The sequence below is a fragment of the Rissa tridactyla genome, chromosome 4 (assembly GCF_028500815.1).
Source record: "Rissa tridactyla isolate bRisTri1 chromosome 4, bRisTri1.patW.cur.20221130, whole genome shotgun sequence".
NCBI lineage: Eukaryota > Metazoa > Chordata > Aves > Charadriiformes > Laridae > Rissa > Rissa tridactyla.
The window spans coordinates 61,084,517-61,104,236 of record NC_071469.1 but is presented as its reverse complement, the minus strand read 5'-3'; the positions used below and the strand labels follow the sequence as shown (position 1 = coordinate 61,104,236).

At 39.5% G+C, this 19,720-nt stretch overlaps 2 protein-coding genes across 14 annotated transcripts in view; one reads left to right on the top strand and one right to left on the bottom strand.

The window, feature by feature from the left end:
* Nucleotides 1-3,115, top strand: part of PPP1R13B (protein phosphatase 1 regulatory subunit 13B) — a 70,941-nt gene extending 67,826 nt beyond the window's left edge. For all 7 annotated transcript variants that reach the window (XM_054198026.1, XM_054198024.1, XM_054198023.1 and 4 more), the window contains 2 exons: nt 536-735; nt 1,602-3,115. In XM_054198026.1, coding sequence (XP_054054001.1) covers nt 536-735; nt 1,602-1,643 — 242 coding nt within the window. In that variant the 3' untranslated portion in view covers nt 1,644-3,115. The remainder of the gene's footprint in view (nt 1-535; nt 736-1,601) is intronic.
* ZFYVE21 (zinc finger FYVE-type containing 21) lies at nt 729-19,158 on the bottom strand. 7 transcript variants are annotated; one of them, XR_008465888.1, is made up of 9 exons: nt 18,956-19,155; nt 12,966-13,016; nt 10,883-11,051; nt 9,106-9,181; nt 8,292-8,383; nt 7,399-7,452; nt 5,699-5,841; nt 4,170-4,347; nt 729-1,230 (listed from the first exon to the last, which is right to left on the bottom strand). XR_008465888.1 is itself a non-coding variant. In XM_054198036.1 (9 exons), the coding sequence occupies exons 3-9, from the start codon at nt 13,002-13,004 to the stop codon at nt 4,312-4,314; spliced, it is 609 nt and encodes a 202-aa protein (XP_054054011.1). In that variant the 5' UTR covers nt 13,005-13,016; nt 15,642-15,700; nt 18,962-19,090; the 3' UTR covers nt 3,232-4,311. The 7 variants fall into 7 exon arrangements, 5 of the variants coding, with proteins under 5 accessions (XP_054054011.1, XP_054054007.1, XP_054054008.1 ...); XM_054198036.1 differs by lacking the exon at nt 729-1,230 and adding an exon at nt 15,642-15,700 and having other exon boundaries at nt 3,232-4,347; nt 18,962-19,090; XR_008465889.1 differs by lacking the exons at nt 729-1,230; nt 7,399-7,452 and adding an exon at nt 7,691-7,749 and having other exon boundaries at nt 3,232-4,347; nt 18,956-19,158.
* Nucleotides 19,159-19,720: the final 562 nt, after the last annotated feature.

The window sequence follows — 19,720 nt, the reverse complement described above, 5'->3', positions numbered from 1 at the left end:
AGCAGCTCACATGAAGAAACACATATACTTTATGAATTATTAACTTGCAGAATGTATTTAGTTACTAAGACAAATTTTTAATCTACATCGGAGAACATAAATGTCATTAAGGCTCTAGATAGCAGATAGCTGACATTGTGCAGATTTTCAAAAGCTTCAAGTGTTGCTGGAGAAGGCCTGCTGGAGAAGGCAGACCTGTGAGAAGCATACGGCAGTTCTATAAAGCTGCTTTGCTCAAACTTTTGTAAAACTATTTTTATCCTCATTTGAATAAAAGATTGTAAAGTTTCTATTACGTGTATAATAAATGAGAAAACCCTCATGCTCTAAATGGGTTTAAAATATTTTGTAAAATTTGGTTTTATCATGCAGTTAAACTTCTGAGAGCATTTCATCGTGAAAATGCTGAAAATTGTTCATGAAGTTTTATTAATAAGAGATTAATATTTGGGCCACGGTGTCCATACTAAAATCTCAGAGGGGAAAAATAGGATATTTTACCATCCTAGTGTGTTCTCTAATTTGTGGTTAACAGGAGTGCAAGAGAAGTTGGGCGTGATGAATAAAGGAGTGGTGTATGCTCTGTGGGATTATGAAGCCCAGAATAATGACGAGTTGTCATTCCACGAGGGCGATGCCATTACTGTTCTAAGACGCAAGGATGACAATGAAACCGAGTGGTGGTGGGCCCGCCTCAACGATAAAGAAGGCTATGTGCCTAAAAATCTTCTTGGGGTAAGGTCTTCTTAAGTTACCTATTTTTTACTTCTTGTGAGGTAGGAACACAAAATGGATTTTTGGTCAGAATCCCTCTGTGCATCATCTGGATACACTGCCATGAAATGCTGCAAAGCAGATTATCCTTAGCCTCTCTGACCTTTCTGTCATTGTAAACAAAAAAGGAGAGGCTGTGGTTGGAACATTAGGGCTGTTTTTTTTATTTGATGAGTTAGTATATTTAGTGTCTTTTATGCTTTAATCTTTAAGACTTTTTTGCTTTGGCTAAAACACAGGGCCCCTATAAAGTGTGTTGGCTCTGTTAGGCAGCACGAAGCTTTGCCCAAGAAGTTCTTTAGGAAGGTTTTTAACACCTGGCACAAGATAACATACAAATTTAAAACAGGAAAGAGCCTTGAAGATGACAACTTTAGGTGAGTTGTTTAGGCAAGTCGTTTATGCTGCTCCCAGTCCAAGGGAACGCTGCTGTCATGAGTGCCCAGGAATGTAAGGCTGTTAAGTAGAGAGAGACAGAGGACAAAATGCATAAGAAAACCTTAGAGAGCAGGAAATGAGCGCTCTCTAACACTTGACAGGGAATCCTTTGGTCTGGGATCTTGAGCTAAATGAACCACATCATGTTCAAAGCAGCAGCTGGGGACAGGAATAAGTCAGCCCTTGGCCTCCCACTACTTCTGGCTTAATTTTTGAGAAGCTCAGAGGTTACCTAAAAACATGCTGTAGCTTACAAAAACCTCACCCCCCCCAAAACCACTTCATTACCCAGTTCCTGTTAGTAAGTAGCCTTGGTTATAATTGAATTGATTTACATTTAACTTGGTATTAACCACACAAAGCCTAATATTTTTATTCTGTTTTTACAGTTGTATCCACGAATAAAACCTAGACAGCGAACCCTTGCTTGAATTCAGTTGTACAACAGTGCAATACCGTGCTGGTAACTGGAAACTTAAAACATACACTGGAGCCATCATTTTTGATCATTTCACACAGAGACATAAAACTATGATATTTAGTTTTAATGGTGCTTTCTCTTGCTAAATGGACAGCATCCAAGATTTTCAAGATCTGCAGTTTGTAAATGAGGATCGTTTTTATGTGACCCACCACTGATGAGGAGAGCGATGCCTCCAGTACCTACAGTGTTGCACCAACTATCGTCTAAAGCAGTGTTTTAAGTTAAAGTTCCGTGGTAGGAGCTTTCTTGTGTTAAATGTTCTGAGGCGTCACTTGCGGAGTGCAGATACGCTGTCCAGTTTGCTCCAACCCCCACAGTAACTGTCCCACATCAGGATTTCAGATATTTTGTTTGATACCAGTGAACGTTGAGTTCTCATTACTGATCAACTCTTTGGGTTCTAGGACACGAGGTCTTTACCTATTACCTGCATAATTAGTCACCAAAGCTTTATGAAGGCTAGGATTTTAAGGGGTAACGTGTTATACACTTAAATCCTAGTCTCGACAACCCCAACAAAAGCTTTACATAGTCTAGCATCTAGTATTATTTGCATTTAGAATCAAGCTAGAGAACTAACAAAACAACAGCATTTGTACACTTCTCACACCCCCTACACAGTGTTTCACTTGGTGTTTTATTTTCTTATTATGCAGCCGACAGCACCAGTGTTACCTCTACTAATGTAAAGGTTCCCCTACTAACCGCCTGAGCTCGTCCATTCTGGACAGAACAGTTAGTACCGAACTTGCAGCAGCTTAAGGGATTTTGTACGTCTGCGTGGATGAAAGTGCAATAGTTGAAAAGGGTAAGAGTTGGGGTAAGGGTTAAACTGTGTAATTTGAAGTCTGCCTGAGTCAGTCTAGAAGAAAATATGAAGGAGGGGATAGATGTAGAGAGAGGGCTGGGTAGATGCTAAGTTGAGGAGAAGAAAGAAATGAGGTTTAGTGAAGGATTTAAGAAAGGCAATAGCTTATTTGAGGACAGTTTCTGTGGTTCTTGGCAACCTACATCTGTTGCCAAGGCAAGTTATGCAATAACCTATTCCACTACATTGTAGTTTCAAGGGAAAAAAAAAGGCACTTCACTGGAATTTTAATTGTACATGATTTTATATACCAAAAGTATATTTTGAATTTCCCATTATAAGTTTTAGCCATATTTCTTGTAATTTTCTCCCATTTAACAGTATGCAATTTGATTAATTCTTCAAGTTCTGTGTATAATTTATATATCCATTTCTGCAGTGCTGTAACTTGCTTTTACCACAGGTTAGCATTAACTGTATATATTGTGGTGAAAAGTGAAAGGGTATTATTGTTGAAGAATTTGCTACATGAATGTGATGATTTCAAGAGCCTATGATACACTAATTCAGAGAAGATGTAAATGTGCACAATAAAGTACTGCTAAGGCATGGCTGCATTCTCCAGTATTCTTATATAGGTAGCAACGGTAAATATGCAACAGTCGTGGTCTACAAAAAAAAAAATTAATTCTAGCTTGCTGTGTTCTATCTGTTAACTCAGGTTTCCTCACTGTTTTACTAGCTGCACAGAAAATGACTTGCAAAACAATTTTGGAATCTTCTAACACCAGTATTCCAGCTGTGAGAAATGAATACTTGTCTAAAAATGCTCTCAAGGTTTACAGCCAGGCTGACAACTGAGATTTGTGTGCTGCTTTACTCAATTTTTACCAGTGTAGGAAGAGGGAGGGCAGAAGGACAACTGGCTCAGCACATGTAGCCAGAGGATCCATGCCAAGAGTTGAACCAGTTATCAACACTTAGAACTAAAATTATGGTGCTGTTTATAAACAAGTCAAAAGTTTCAGACAGTAGAGACCACAGTATCCATCATTAAAGAAGTTAGATATTGTGAAATTATCACTTCATTTTGTTTAAATAAGTGAATTAATTTATTCATATTTGTACATTAAATTGTATACAATTTCAGATAGCATTACAGTTAGATTAACAAAAGCTAGTTACCAAAAGAAAATACAAAACTAAAAATTATTCTGGAAGCTTATTCATTGCAGAAGGAAAGGTTCAAGATCACGTTCATGTAAGTCCAATTTGGTGATATTTGGTGAAATATTTAGATGTTTAAAGTGAAATGTTTTAAAAAAATCAAGTGACTTTATAAAATCCTGTCTAAGGCAGATCTTATTCTACATTGATTTTAAACATTTGGATAGAGGGAAAAAACCTGAGATCTATACCCAAAAGCTATTCTCTGCAGAAGAGACATATACATTTGTTTGCTTTTTGTAGCAAACAGTATATATAATTGTTACTATAAAAGTTGTGCTGTACATTAGCTGTAGTGCAGGTCACTTTCATATTAAGTGCCAATAAAGGCTTAACAAAATATACAAAGTCTTAAAAGGTGAGGCTGTTTAAAGCATTAATTGTATACATATTGCACACTATAGTGAAAATACTCATGGTTCAAAAAAAAATACTCACATTGCATTTGCCAGTTCTTACATAGTGAACCACAGCGGAATGAGAAAGTGTCAAGAACAGCAGATGTTACCAGCTGTCATACTAGTGAGCGGCAGGTCCATGGAGGCTGGTGTCTTCCCTTAAGCAGCCAAGTTTGCTGGTCTTACTGGTCCCGGGACTCATAGAGAAGTTTTGTTGCCTAACATGAAGGCAAAATGCCATTGTGTTAAATTAAGTTTCACTCGCCGCCTCCTCTCCTTCCTACCCCTCCAAAACCACACAAGGCTTTCAGTGCTTCCTCTGCTCTTTTCTTTAGTTTAAGGCATTTCACAGCATTCAGCAATTTTTTTGAAACCGTTCAAGGTTGCTTTAACTGCAGAACTTGAGGTCACTGAAGATCAACTTTTATTTGTTTCTTCTTGGTCAGAAGTGACCATTTTTGATCAAAACTGCCTTTGAAAACGTGAGCAGTAGTATTTCTGAGATTTTGGTAATCTGTCTAATCATATGCAGAAAACAATGTTATTCTGTTCTATGTTCCTTCTACCTCTTCTGCTTCCCCCTTGCAAAGTTTGGGTGAGGTGTTCCCATTTGTCTCAAACCACAGGATCAACTACCCCCCTGCGATGGGAACAGATGCGCCTTCTCTAGCAACAAGTGCTTTTACATGCTGTTAACTGGCACCTCTGAAAACCTCACTGCACTGATCAGTTACTCAAAACCGAGCTAAACTCCTGTCAAAGGAGACAAAACAGGAGCGGGAGGGTGTTAAGCTTATCCAAAAAACACTGGTTCTCACCATATTGTAGGAGTTGCATGGCTTGTGAAAGACGAATTAGACCAGGTAAGGAAGCGCTAAACTGTACTCCCATGGCAATACAAAACTTGAGTGCACCATGCTGAACCCAAGTTAAATGCTGGGGTTGGCGGGGGGGCTGGGGAGCTTAACAACCACGCTAAAGAAGCAAACAGCCACACACTTGCATTTGTAGACAGCTTATAAATTACAGTTCTAATTAACAATTGATGAGATGAACAAAGTTCCAGAACTAGTTGGGGTGGGTTTGGTTTTTGTCTCCTGTAACTTTGACTTACGAAATAATAAACTTCAGTTTCATCAGCCAAAAGATGAAACAGTCTTCCATAGGGTCCTGTCCCAAGCCCTGTTCCTTCAACAACTCCTGATCTTCATAAAGTGGTAAAAGCAATTAGCTGAGTTTTTGTTCAGAAGAGTATTTCATAATGCACGTACTTCAGTGAGTATCAAAAGCCTAAGGAACTCTCTTCTTTTCACCTAATGACATACATGGGATCTTGGAAAACCCTTTCTAGTGCTTATCTCCTTCAGGCAGCCAAGCATAAAGCTGAAGTCACATTCCCAACAACGTTCCATAGCTTCTGTTTTCTTAAGCAACAAGGCCCCAAAATCTTTAAATAATTTTAAAAAAAATATCACAAACTCCTAAGGTTGCGTACTCTCTTAAGTGCTACTAAGCTCCCCCTATAAAGATTTTCTTCAGCATTCTGTAAATTTTGCCTCCTTTACTTACCTTATGCATAGCTGCCAGCCAGCTTGCTGACAGCTTCTTGTTACAGCTGAAGTCTTCACTGGCTGTAAATTTCATCTGCGTGAGCTCCTCTGATCCTGGTACCTTATACTGCAGAATCATACCGATGGCACGAGTATTACCTCCTGAGAAAAGAAATAAAAAAATCTCAAACAGCAACAGGTTTTACCAACTAAGTCACACTTCTTTTAGCTAATAAGCATGTCTGAAGAAAACTCTCTCATCACTTAATTCAAAGCACTAGCAACTGCCGGTGCACAAACAACTGCCACATCAGAAGAGGTGGTGACCACGGGTTAATGCCAGGCAATGGAACACGCAGGGTCAAAATTGTTTAATTCTCTGTGGCAATCACTGAGGCAGAACTTGTACAAGCTATGATGTAAAGCCCCCAGCCACACACGCTAAGAATACCCTCAATGTTTTAGTATTATCATGTCTTCTCTTAAGTAGATGCCACAGTTTCATACCGTAGCCTGCAGTTTATAAACTGAATTACTAGTGCCCGTTTAGACTGGTATCAAAGAGGGATCTCTACTTGATATGAAGCCTGGCTCAGCAGTCAAACCTCCCTCCAAATCTGGCAGAGGGTGGCGGGTGGGAAAAATCCTTATGCAAGACCAGATGACGACTGGCAACATCATTTACTTCCTGAGGGAAATCCGATATAAAAAACATTGGTCTGACAACAGTGTGATAGCGAGACGTTTGTGTATCTTTTACTCCAGTTGCATAGAGATTAAGATAAACTAAAGCAAAAATACAGAAATGAAACAAAAGCTTTGTTTAGAATGCCACACTTCATTTGCATTATTTCCTGAAGTAGCAGCACATAAACTAAGCCTCAGGAACAGCACCACCACACACAAAAGGACACTTTTTGCAAAGGCCTTTTTCAATTAAAAAAAAAAAAAAAAAAAAAGTATCTGCATGAGAGTGCTCCTGAGGGCCATTACTCTAATATCCAAGAAGCCAAAGACAACCTCAGTCTAAGCAACCTGGTCAAAAGCCTGCAAGCAGCATTTATAAAAGTAGCTGTTTGCTCCTCTTTCTTTAGGATAAATTGAAACCCAACTTCATCCCTCACTCCCCTGCATCCACCTGGTCAGACTAACAAATTAAGGGACTACTTAAACCAGCGGAAATCAAACACCTACAGCCTTCGCAGTTTGCTCATTTTGGTGTTCCAGGACATTGCTGAGTCAGGCAGAACACACAGCTTACACAACAAGAGGTCATATTTCTTTTAAAGATGTGTAAAATTAACTAACAGTTTATTTATTCAGTGCAAAGCCTTATTGGGCAGTACACAAGAAGCGTATTATTCATTTCTGGTATACACAGTTCAGCACACCTCTGCTGAAGCAGGTGATGTGTAATACTGTCTACCACTACAGGCACTATTTCTCATCTTCCCTTCTCTCTTCTAGCATGGACCATTACGCACATGGGGTCTAAAGAAGGCCTTGAGTTTTTCAGTTCTCCTCCAAAAAGTTACAAAACATTAATTCTCAGTTTTAAACAGACAGATGGGAAGGAACAGATACGTGTCATCTTTGAAAATAACTTAAGTTGAACTTCTATAGATCAGACAAAAAAAACAGCACCGCAGAGGAACAAAGATGGGAGAGGGGCCATGACAACATGCTTAGGTGCATCATGCTCAAAGGTCCTGGTGATACCTTCAGTAATATGCTGGCTCTCCAGAAGGCTGGTGTAAGTGTGAATATCTTTTTCTACGATCAAGAAGGAAGGCAGGCAGGCAAAAAGATAAAGCAGTCAGAAAAGTAGTGAACAAGGAATTATAGGAGAATTAAGTAACTCAGCAACACATCTGGTGGATTTGAACACCAAGATAAGTTTATTAAAGTTAACATGCTGTACCGACTGAATATTGCACAGATAGGCTGTCTGATTAGAAAATTCCAGCAGTGACAAAGGTGTTGCTAAAGAACAATTATTAAAATTCCTGACCTTGTTTGTTCTCATTTCAGTGAAATCATATTCAAGTTCATCCTGAAATACTCTAAAATCTGGTAAGAGATGAGGCAGTAAGTACCTGCCCTCTGATTCAGATATTACTAACTGCATTTGGCCACCCCTTCATCTTGAATGAAATTAAGAATAGATTAATTATTCCCCCCCCCAAGTATATTTCTCTCTCTCCTCACAATCATTTGTACCAGCAGAAGAGAAATCCCAGCTGGATTCTGCAATGGAAGCTACCAAAGACTAACAGTCCCCTGTAGGAGCTTTTGAATCAATAGGTGTTTACATTTAAGCCAAGAGAAACGATCAGAACAGATGATGACCACCTTTACTCAGGTTTATCAACAAGCTCTCCCATATTACAGCTGTATGGTAATTTCTCCAATTGTTTGGTTCTCCCCAAAATCCCAGTAGCCATATGGACAAGGTTCCACACACTGCACTCTCTTCTGAGAGCAGTTGTAACTAACGTAGTTACACCTAACTTACCAATAACCTAGAACTGCACTGTCTAGCTCAAACAATGATTACAACTTCACGTATTTTTTTTTCTTAATAGTTAATTTGTATTCAATGAAAAATTTACCTCCAGGAGTAAATCCCTCTGTAAGTATCTGAACAGTTGAAATCTGTATAATTTCAATTTCATAGTGGCTGTCTCCATCCAAAACCAGATATCTATGTGACAGAAGAAAACCTTTTAATTTTTTTTATTTTCCTACAATTGCAAGTCCAAATCAAAGAAAAAAAAAAATAAACATTATCTCTCAGTGACTAGCTGTTTATATGTTCTTTGGGGTGGGGAGGGAGAGAAATCAAGCAGGAAAAATTACTTTTCATTGAAGTTCTTCCCTTAAAGGGGGGAAAAAAAAACCCAATGAAAACCCAAAATCTATAGTTCAGTTTGCCAGGAGATCCTTTAAAAATATTAAAAGCATTCCTCCAAAGTTCTGGGGGAAGAAGAGAACAGAGTCTAATGTGTTCTAGCCAGACAAATTATAGGGATGAACGAAGTAATGCTTTGGCTGTAACATTAAACAATATGGTGTGGTGCTAGAACCATTCTGAAACAAGCTTTTATCAGTGGCTGCAGGTTTTTCTCTCCCCTCCCTTCCTGTGATCCCCCTATTAGCCCACAAAAACACTGTATTCCAGTGGCACTGAGAGGCATTACCAGTGAGCGGAGCTCCACCATTCCAAGGCCGTCTGACCCACACTGCTAGTAAATTCAAACAAACTTACTCCAATTAAGTTGTATCTATCCTTTCAGCCCGATTACTCTCTGCAATATCCTCATGGCAAGTTACTCTTATGTTTTGTTTAGGTTATTAGATAATAATATAGCTGTAAGCGCAACAATAATATAGTTTACAAGTGCAATTTCTATCAATCTTTCTCACCTCTGATTGTTGGAAAGTCGACAAACCATGAGCTCAGATTTATCAGATGTTCCCAGAGTTACAAAGAATGTAGCACCTGGAAAGAAATGTTTTAGTATTCTAATGCAGACTTTAGGAAGGAACATTCAAGTATCAAAAAGAATAACTAATTTTTTTACTTACTGCACCTAATACACTGATTGGGTGAATTAAGAGACTAACTGAAATGCTGAACTGATTAACATCATCAGAACACTGAAGTATAGAAAGCTGATATTTAATTATTATGTTCTGAATCACAGGACCTTTCACAATTGCTATGTAATTTCTCCCACATGTTGTAGAAATCCAGATGATATCTAAGATGAATCTTTTAAAAATAAGAACAGATTTGGAGATGGCAAAAATAGGCAATTAAAGTCCCTATCTTGTCACTATAATACAAACTACTGTTTCAATATTAAAAAAAATAAAATCTGTAGGAAGAATCTAATAACAGGATGCGACCTTCAGGTCTGTGCTTAATAAACAGTAAAGACACCTCTTTTTCATTACTGAAGGCTAGCTCAGTCTTACTTTGAGGTCAATGAACTTCAGCCTTCATGTTACGTTTCTTCCTGCCCAAAAGAACTCCTTTGACATCAAGAAAGTCATCTCAGCTACATTAGTGAAGTGATTCATAACCTAAAATAAAGCAGACTACACGCCTAACCACTTTATTTCCTCCATGCCTCATGCTCCCTGTATTACCTAATCCCAATACTGCTGGTCTGGGAAATGAAGAAAACAACAACATACAGCCCTGCCAAATAGCCTGCAATCCATCTCCACGATCTGAACCGTGCAGCCTCAGACCTCGCTGTCTATTGCGCAACTCTACACAGTCTCCCTGACCCCTCAACATCGACCCCCAGGCTGCTGCTGAAGCAAGACGGGGAGGCAACAGCAGCAAAACCGCAAAGGGGATCACAACCACCATCTCTGACCAAGATCTGTGGCTCTACAGCAACAGGACAAGCTTTTAAAAAAGATCTTCAGTTGAAAATACATTACTTAACTCATCTACACCCTCACCTGGAAGAATGATTTGTGTCACAGGGATGAGCATACTCCTTTCTGAACCTAGAATCTCCCTAGGAACTTTCACGCTAATCAGACGTGGTTTGGCTTACCGATTATACGCATTAGAATCATGCTGAGAGCCCATCAAAAGGCACTGAATAATCACAGAATATTTCAAAAACTGAAGACTCGGCTTTCTTAATATAATTGGAACATGAATTACTGTATTGCATGTAGTTTTAATGCCATGCAAAATTGACCACTCACGATGATCTGCCATCAGCCATAGCTGTAAGCCACAGACAAGATCAAAGCTCACAGGCGAAGCGTGAAACAGGCACTGTGACTTTTTAGAAAATATTAAAGTATTCTCTATTGCTAAGTATTTTTCATCCTTGTTTAATGTAACAGGAATACTGCTAAAAGATGCATTATTTTAATAAAAAAAAAAACCAACCGCACTACACACATCTGTTCTCAGAGGTGTTAAAAATTCTTTTGTGTTTAATTAAATCACTCTTTGTAAACACTGACTAAAAAGTGTAAACTTCTCTCTAAATAAACAGAAAACACAGAATTATTAATTGGCAAACAAGAAGCATAATAGCAAAAGAGTATTTAAAGGAGACAAAACTGCAGCTTGTTTGACAAGAGGCATTACTCATGCTGTTTATCACATTTGAATAAACATAAGTGAGATCAAAACAGCACATATATATGTGTGTTCAGTCCTTACCATTCATGAGCACTTTAAGCTGCTTGTCATAAAACTCTGTTTCTTTCTGAGAGATGAGGGCACATTCAGCACACTGGCGCACAGGATCCACAAAGCACATGCGAGGCAGAGGCACTTTTTTACTGCAGCACTTGTCACAGAAGCACTTTCCACATCTCCGACAGTGATGCTAAGAATGAGAGAACATTTTGTTTATTTACTTACACACAGGAAACTATTAGGGAATAATTTGATAAAGTTACTATATTAAATCTCCTCCTCCCCAAAAAACAGAACAGTTTCTCAGGTGTGAAAGATACAAGTTGGGAGAGTTGTAAAAGAAATTTAACTGCTGTAGAAAGACACCTCTGAAGACTGATCACAAAGGACTGAGCATAGTATGAACAGGACTATAAGCCTTTGTTGCCACTCTGTAAACACGCTTCTAAAGTGGACCAGAGAAGACACTGAAAGGGCTTCTGCAGCATCCAGTAAATCCTTCACCTTACTGTTAATAAAAACACAAGAGAAGGTTTCTAGGTCCTTTCCCACTTCCAAGCAAAGATCCTGGGAAACTTCAACTAGAGATCCTATTCTCCTCCCTTAAAACTTATTCTCAAGCTTTTCCCATGGAAACTTAAAACCTAAAGCTATTTCTCTATCAGAAATACCAGGCAGCACAGTACAAATCCAATGAAGTTACAAAATCAGAACTAGTATCTGCAACAAGTGGCTTGTGCTCCTAATCACTATTGGGGTGTGACAGTCCCAGCAGGTCTTCCTGACGCAAGCTCTCATGTCAGAACAAGTATTCCCAGGCAAGCAGGATTTGTGGCTCAAAGCAAGTTTGAACAGTTTGATACAAGGAACTGATACACTGCAGATTTGGCCAGTGTTAGCCTTTCCTTCCAAATATTATGCAAATTTATCTGGAGTACCTATTTCCCAGGGCTACCTCCATTTACTTCCCAAAGCTACCACAAGTAAAACACAGCAACCTAATGAATTACTGCTTCTCAATTGAAATGCTCCAACTGACCACCAACCACACTCTTAACCCATCCAACTAAAGGGTAAAACAAGAACTAGGAGAAAGTACGCTCCATGATTTAGGAGTACTAGGATCCCTAACTGACATCCTAACGCTCTTCAGGCCTCCTGAAAATTTAGGCCTATCTGGTATAACTTATTACTATGCCTGGTTTACAATTTCTCCTTCTCTCTCACACCAAACAGTAAATTAAAAAAAAAATCAACTACATCAATGCAGTACAAGTCACACATCCACATCTTCTTCACTTTCACAAGGGCATGTGTCACAGTAGTTCTACAAAGGAATGATATTCCCTGCTAAAAATCATTCATGGCCTTTTTTGGGACACTGCTTTCCTTCTCCATGCAGAAACCTCAGTAACGGCAGAATGTTTTCCGATAGTAGTATTCTGTACATCAGCCTGCATTTCACAGTGACCTGCTTACTTTTATGTAACGAACATAATTTAACTCTAATGTTAGTGTTTTCTCTTCATGCAGTGAGCCTACTTACAGCTCACAGCGATCAATGCTGTTTATACTTCCTACTTTAATCAGAAATTCCCTTTTCCAACCTGAGATAAATCCTGGTTTACTTTTAGAACAGAAGGATGATATGAGTTTTGGTTCTCCGCTTTTAACGATATGGTTCTTTAATGTAAGACTATAATTCATTACTCCTGAAAACATATTTGCTTACATTTCCACAACTAATTTTATCTCCCAAAACTCAACTGAATGAGTTGATTTGGTTTATGTCAGTACTGATGTTAGGAGCCCACTCCAGCATTAGTTCCTCTAACTCTTCCTTTGAATGTAAATCCTGTGGGTACCCAGTAATCTGGAAAAACCCTAACTATGTATTACACATTGAGCAGCAAGCAGAACTTCAAAGAAACAGAATTAAAACAAAAAGGCAGAACAGAAAGAAAAACTTCTGTAAGTTACATCAGACTTTGCATGCTATTCTACTGAAATCTTCTACATTTTACATCAAAATAAGTCCACGTTAGCATGGACTTTTGCAACTTCTGCAACAGTTAATGCTTTACATTTCATTGATTTCTCTTACCTTTCTAGTTATGAAGTCAAATTTTGTATCACACTGCATACATCTTGGGCACTAGAAAAGAGTAGAAATTAAAATTAATCTACAAGATTTCTAAACCTTTAATCCTACTATGATATACGAAGACTGAGCTTTATATTATGCCCTAAAAAGAAACACCTCCAACAAATTTCCATCCTTTATCTTTTCACCATGTATGGTTTTAATTTATTTTAATATTGATGTAGCAAATATCATCCCCATTTGTAAGACAAAAAAAAGCTGCCAAACTAATTCACCCTAAGGAACCCTGCATCTTGCCTGCAGTCAAAACTACATTTCAGGAGTACTCATCATGCTTAATTATATTTGGCTATACAGACAGTCATATATTCCAGAGTAAACTGTTTTTATGTAAGTTGTCGTCCTCACTGTATTATACCACGATGCTCTGTTGACTCTCCAAAGCGTTGTTTACATATTTTAATGCTCTCAATCCTTACACATCTTTGAAACATGCTAGGAGATACTTGGTTTTCATCCAAACCACCAAGACTTAATTTTTATTCCAGCTACAAAATGTCACTTCCTGAAATATCTGTTTCCTAAAACAAGCTTACACCCACACTCCTCCCAAAAGAAAAGCCAGAGAAAAACTGAAGAAGCTTCTCTCCCACAACTAAGTAGATTTTAAGGGGTGACAGGTTTGATTTTCTAAACTAGCAGAAGTGATCAGTGACTGTTATGACAATTAAAATTTTCTATACAGAAAGTCATCTACCAAAGGGCTGATATTCACCACTTAGATCACTAGATTTTGACCAAGACTTTATGTATTTTTATGCATCATATCGAAAACCACTCTCGAACTGCTTATAACGCAATTTTGGTTAGATTTATTTGCAAATATTAATGAAAAATTGTGCTTGATGTCTGAGTCAGGAGAACATGGTTAGATTCTGTAGTAAGTTTTATAACTCTAGAAACCTAAACTCTTCAAACCAGACTATCTCAGACTACAGCAGAATGACATCTTAAAGACATGCCCCAAGATGAGCAGGTGTTATTTGCTAAGCACACAGTAATCACCCTTTGCCTTTAATTAACACATTTCGGTACTTAACCCTTTATCGTCTATAAATTCCTTCCTCTACAATAGCTTTTCTCATCTATTTGGGGGACTTTTACTTCAGCACACACCCAACCACTGTCACAAGTTCAGTAACTACAGCCAAGAAAATATCACAGCAGCTAAATTAAAAATTCTCTAAAACTTTTCATTTTCTTTTGAAGTACAATATTGTTAATGATTTGCAACAGTTTATATGAAGTGTTGAACAAATCAGAGGGTAAATGCAGTCACTGTAACGGAACATAAATAGCTGCCTGCAATATTTGTTATAGTAAGGTATCTGTTTCTAAATCACACACAGAAGAGAACTAAAAGTGTTCCTGTATTGTTTCAAATAGCATACCGAATTAAGGCATCCAACCACCGCTTTTCACAATGGCTCCAGAAAAGCTTATTCTAACACTCAGTGATGAATAACGTTCAGCATAACGCAGCTTCAGCATTCCCCAGCTTTCATCTCTGTAACAAGTAGTACTCTACAGCTAATACCGCATTTTGCTTCATGGTGCTCGTGATTTAGCATTTTAATTTTTGACATGTGTAGCTTAAGAGGTTGTCTGGTAACTGAACCTGGCAAGAATTTTGGTATACTTTGAATTTACCAGGGGTCTAACTAATTTTCTTAATGAAAACATGCATTTCTCTGTGCACGTGTCAAAAATTAGAAAGCACAAGCCACAAACTAGGGGGGAAAACGCTCTTCTAAATACTGTCCTAAATAGATTTCATACACAATGTTAAGCTAAACATACAAGTTGCTTTTCAGGAAGGAACGAAGTTATCCATCCTCTTATTTAATACAAACACTAAAGAAAAATATTTCTGAATTTTGGACCTATCATGATAACCCTATCAGATAGATAAAGCAGTCATAAATAAACCACAAGTCAAATGGCATATGGTAGCAGGCATCAGGGAATGAGATTTTCTAGAAAAATATTCTAACACAAGTAGGCTCAATACACTGTTCCTTCAAGGCACTTCTACTTTAAGTAATCAGAACCAAGTGAACCCATTTGCATATCAACTTCTACATTGCCTGGGAAGACATCGCTATAAAATTCAAACTTCTGCTTTAAGTAATCAGAATCAAGTGAACCCATTTGCATAATATCAACTTCTACATTGCCTGAGAAGACATCGCTATTGAAGAACATCTTGAAAGGTGAATCCTTCCTATTAATCCACACGCTATCATAATTAGAAAGTGCATGAGTACTGAATTAAGCTTTATTGCTTGAAGGGTTTTTTATCACATTTACAGACAAGAAAGCATGATGTCTGAGTTACTTTTCATGTCTTTAAGACACAGGCTTTTTACAACTACTGCAAATCTGATTTTTTTTTTATCAAGTGGAAACAAAAAGATATGAAGTAAGAAATTAAACAAAACTACATGTCACAAGTATATTCGCTTCACATAAAATCCACATACCACTAATACTGATATCACATTACTTCATATAGCAAGAGGAAAATGGAAGAACATCTGACAGTTGTTGGATCTTGGTTTTAATTTAAAAATACTGAGAGCTACCTCATTACAAATAGAGTGGAACTTCACACACCTGCTGAAGTGTGGTAACAAATTTGCATAATACTTTGGATCCAGCCAGAGGTGAGAATACTGCAGATGGACAGGAAGCTATTGTTACACTTCATATGCTTTATTTGCATATACAACAACAAAGCAATTCAAGAAGTGATGCAAGGCAACACCTGGCTGAGCTTATTAACACACTGAACTTTTGCAAATGAAAAAGTTCACAAGCTCATCAAATCACACCTTGTAACACGCCTGACCAAAACAGCTGATGCCAGAGTGGAGAACGACACAACGCAAGCATACAGCAGATATGACTTATGATGCTTTCTAATATTGCAACTCTACGGGATCAATTCATTGCTTGAGCTACAGGAGTTTGCCAGCAGTCAGAGCACGGCTCTGTCACACAAGTGCCAACTCCGAGAGCTGGAGCCAAGGGAGGACCCAGCTACATAAAGATCCGTTCCCTCCCGCAGTGATCCAGGGAATCACTTTCACCACATCCGTATGCTCCTCGCACATCCCAGCTCTGAGGCACACAGCGTTCCTCAGCCACATCAAGATCTGGTACACAGCTGGATGTCACGAGGCTTGGCCACCTCTGCATTCGAACATACAAGTTTTACTCAATTTCTAGTCCAAGATTTCCTAAATAGGAACATCATCAATTGAGCTCTGCTGGTGATTAACAAAGAAATTTCAGGTTATACAAGGCACGTGCAGTGACCAACATTTTAGGCTGTCTTAAGTTTAATGATGCTCAGCATAAATTTTCACATTATCCACCTCAAATCATTATTTATATTATAAATATAACTACCAAAAAGAAAGCCTTCTGTATTCCTGCTTCAATCTTATGCTTCAAACTCCTCAAAACAACTGATATTTTAAGACTGTATAATCTTGTGACATAAAATTAAAAACCTGGAATGTATTTAAATGTTATGGCAGTTAGTAGTTTTGCTAAACTTACATAATTTTTAGGTGGCTTTACTTTTAGAAAATAAGCCAGTAGACTTTTCCTGCAGAAGAAAAAAAGCTACTGAACTGGTAAGCATTACTGGCTACACAGCAGAAGGCAGCGTATCCGAGAAGCCAGACCAACGTTTGGTAATACCAGTCTTTTCTCTTGGACAAAGAAACCATGGTTTTTTACTTATTTTACTGAAATGAACTAAATTAATGCCTAACACAGTAGCAACAGCAAGCATTCTTGTAGAATTCACTAACTAGACAATACTGTCTCCTTAAATTACATTGTATTAATAAAAATATGGTTTTATAAGCTTCCCTGTATTATGACATACCTGCGTTATTTAAGAAAGAAGTTTCATCAAATGGATAGTAGAATTTGAATACAATTTGACTTAACGAAATATAGTGAAGTAATTTTTTACAAAATAACAATACATGCACAATTAAGAATATGAATTAATAAATGCATTTAAAACATCTGTCTATAATACACTTCCTTTCAATTGCAGGCAGCACCAAGCTGATGCAAAGGCAACATTCAGTCACAAATAAAAATCATCAGCCTATTGACCAACAGACTACAAGGGAAAAGCTGAATTTTAAGGCGAATTAATACCTCCAGTACAAGACTAATATAAAATTCAAACTACCAAAGTATATCAGATTGATGTATTTAAAGTGCACAGCCTTAATTCTTAAATATATATTACAAGTTTACATAAATCCTACCACAATCCTCAAACAACCTTTAGTTGAATTAAGATGGTATTATTTATTACTAATTTCAATTTAACCGTTACACAAATTGTATCCACTGATGATGATGTCAGGAATCAGGTTTCCAGGTGGCTCAGGTCGGTGCACACAGGGCACAGCAAGTCACCTATGCAGCAAAAACAGACACCATGCAACGCAAGGAGAAACCACTTACACAATAACTGCTCAGACTTTGCTACATGCTCCCTCATAAATACACACCCCATCTGCAACACACCCAGCGCACCACACCACGAATGGTGCCAGCTGGGTGGGAGCCTCAAGAGTTGAGCACCAGCACCTTCAAATGACACAGCTCCGGTCAATGAAAATGTTATCTTATCTACACTTCATGTAAGACAGATACCAAGTTGCTCCTGATGACAGGGAGGATTTTTTTTTATTCGCCAAGCATGGGTGAAAATAATTTGAGAAAACTCCAAGATATTTTAGCAGACCGCTTGTTTAAAACAAGTTGAAAAAGTCACTTTCCAATAAGAAGTTCTTATTTTGGACAAAACCAGCAACGGACTTACTAGCCGTGCACCTTAGGACAGTAAAGGTTAGTCTCAGTTGCCTGAGCTGCAGAAGCTGTGCTAGCAGTCTCTCCACTATTATTACTTTTACACAGAACGTTTTGCCTCAAGAGATACCAGATAGGGGCAAAACTTTCTTCCTCATTCCTAACCAAGGAAGGCATAGTGTTCCCCTACAAAACAGACCAAGCATGTCAGTATCTGGCAAACAGCAGCCTTGTTTAATGACTCCCTCCTTAAACTCATATTGGCTCATCAAAAATAAATCTTAATTCTGGTCACATATAAATGCATTGGCATGCATCCACAACACAGAACTCTGACAATAAACAAACAAATAAACAATGGATTCCAAGTTGTATTAGCATCTAGCTGCAGGGACTGCTAACAAATAATGCGTATTACATGACATTTAATACAACATCACAAGTTTGCTTGAAAAGTATATAAAGACAAAGTTGACTGAAACGGTCAAAGTTGTTCAATACTTGTTTAACGCTAAGAACATTCACACTGGGAGCCAGAAGGGCTGTTCTAACCTTACTGCCTTAATACTTTGCATCTTTTTTTTTTTTTAAAACAACTTGGTCTTCAGAATTACCTTTATAAGCACTTAAAGGGAATGCTTCACTAAACATTAATGCTGCGTAAGCTCACTACATTTTTAACTCATTTAAGCTCCTCACTGATTTTGGCGACAGAGCCACACACCCCCGAAGAACGAGCGACAGTCCCGTCCTTTTCAGTCCACTAATCTAAGCGAAATAAGAAACTGTGGTTTACAACTCAAAAGCCAGACCCGGGCGACCCTTCGGCGGTCAGTCTGTGAGGCGAGGCCAGGCCAGCCCAGCCGAGCCCGCCCGCGACCCTCAGCACCGGCCGGACCGCAGAAGCGGGCCAGTCACCCGAGGCCCCCCCGGCTAACGCGGCCCTCCGCCCGCGACCCAGCGGCGAGCGGCACCCCCTGAGCGGCAACGAGCCCCCCGGCCGCTCCGACTGCCCCGGACCCAGCCCCTGAGGCGGCGGGGATCCTCCCCCGGGGGAGAACGGGTGTCGCCCCCACCCCTACCGATACCTCCTTGTCAGGGACCCAGGGCGGCTCGTCCAAGCCGAAGGGGCTGCGGGCGGAGCGGTGCTCGGGGACCATGCGCAGCCCGCTGGGCGAGCGCACCAGCTTCTTGGCGTCGCGGGCCTCGCAGCCCGACATCTTCCCCCCCTACACTCCGCCGCCGCTACTCGCTCCCCTGGGACTGGCAGCGCCGCCGACCAATGGCCACCTAGACCTTGCGGAACGGGCACGGCGGAAGACCAATGGGAAGCAGCGATCCGCAAGGCCCCGCCCACCCTCTCCAGACGCCCAATAGAACGCTGGCTCCGGACTTTCCACCCAATCCCGTGCCGCTGGGGGTTGAAGCCTGGCGTGTTGGTCCTTCCCCACCCCTTCGGGCGCTCGCGGCGCATGCGCAACGGGAATGGCCGGCCCCGAAACCCGGAAGCGGGGGTGGGCGCTGAAGTGGTACTGCTCCGCCGGTGTCCCTCCGCCGCCGGTCGTCCTGCTTAGTGCTGGTAAAGTTGGTTAACTGAATGATGATTCATTGGGCTTGACTGCTCACGTTTAATGGTAATTAATTGGGAGAAATGATTGAAAGTACTGCACACATGAATTTCAGGATAGGAGCTTTGCGTGGCAGGCTTTTACACAAGGCACATGGAGGGGTGTGCTAGGGCCGGCTAGCCTGCAGTTAAATAGTTCTGTGCCTCAGAATGTGTTCTAATTATTATCGTCAAAAAAAACCACCAGCAACAAAATAGCGTCCAACTATTTACATCTAGT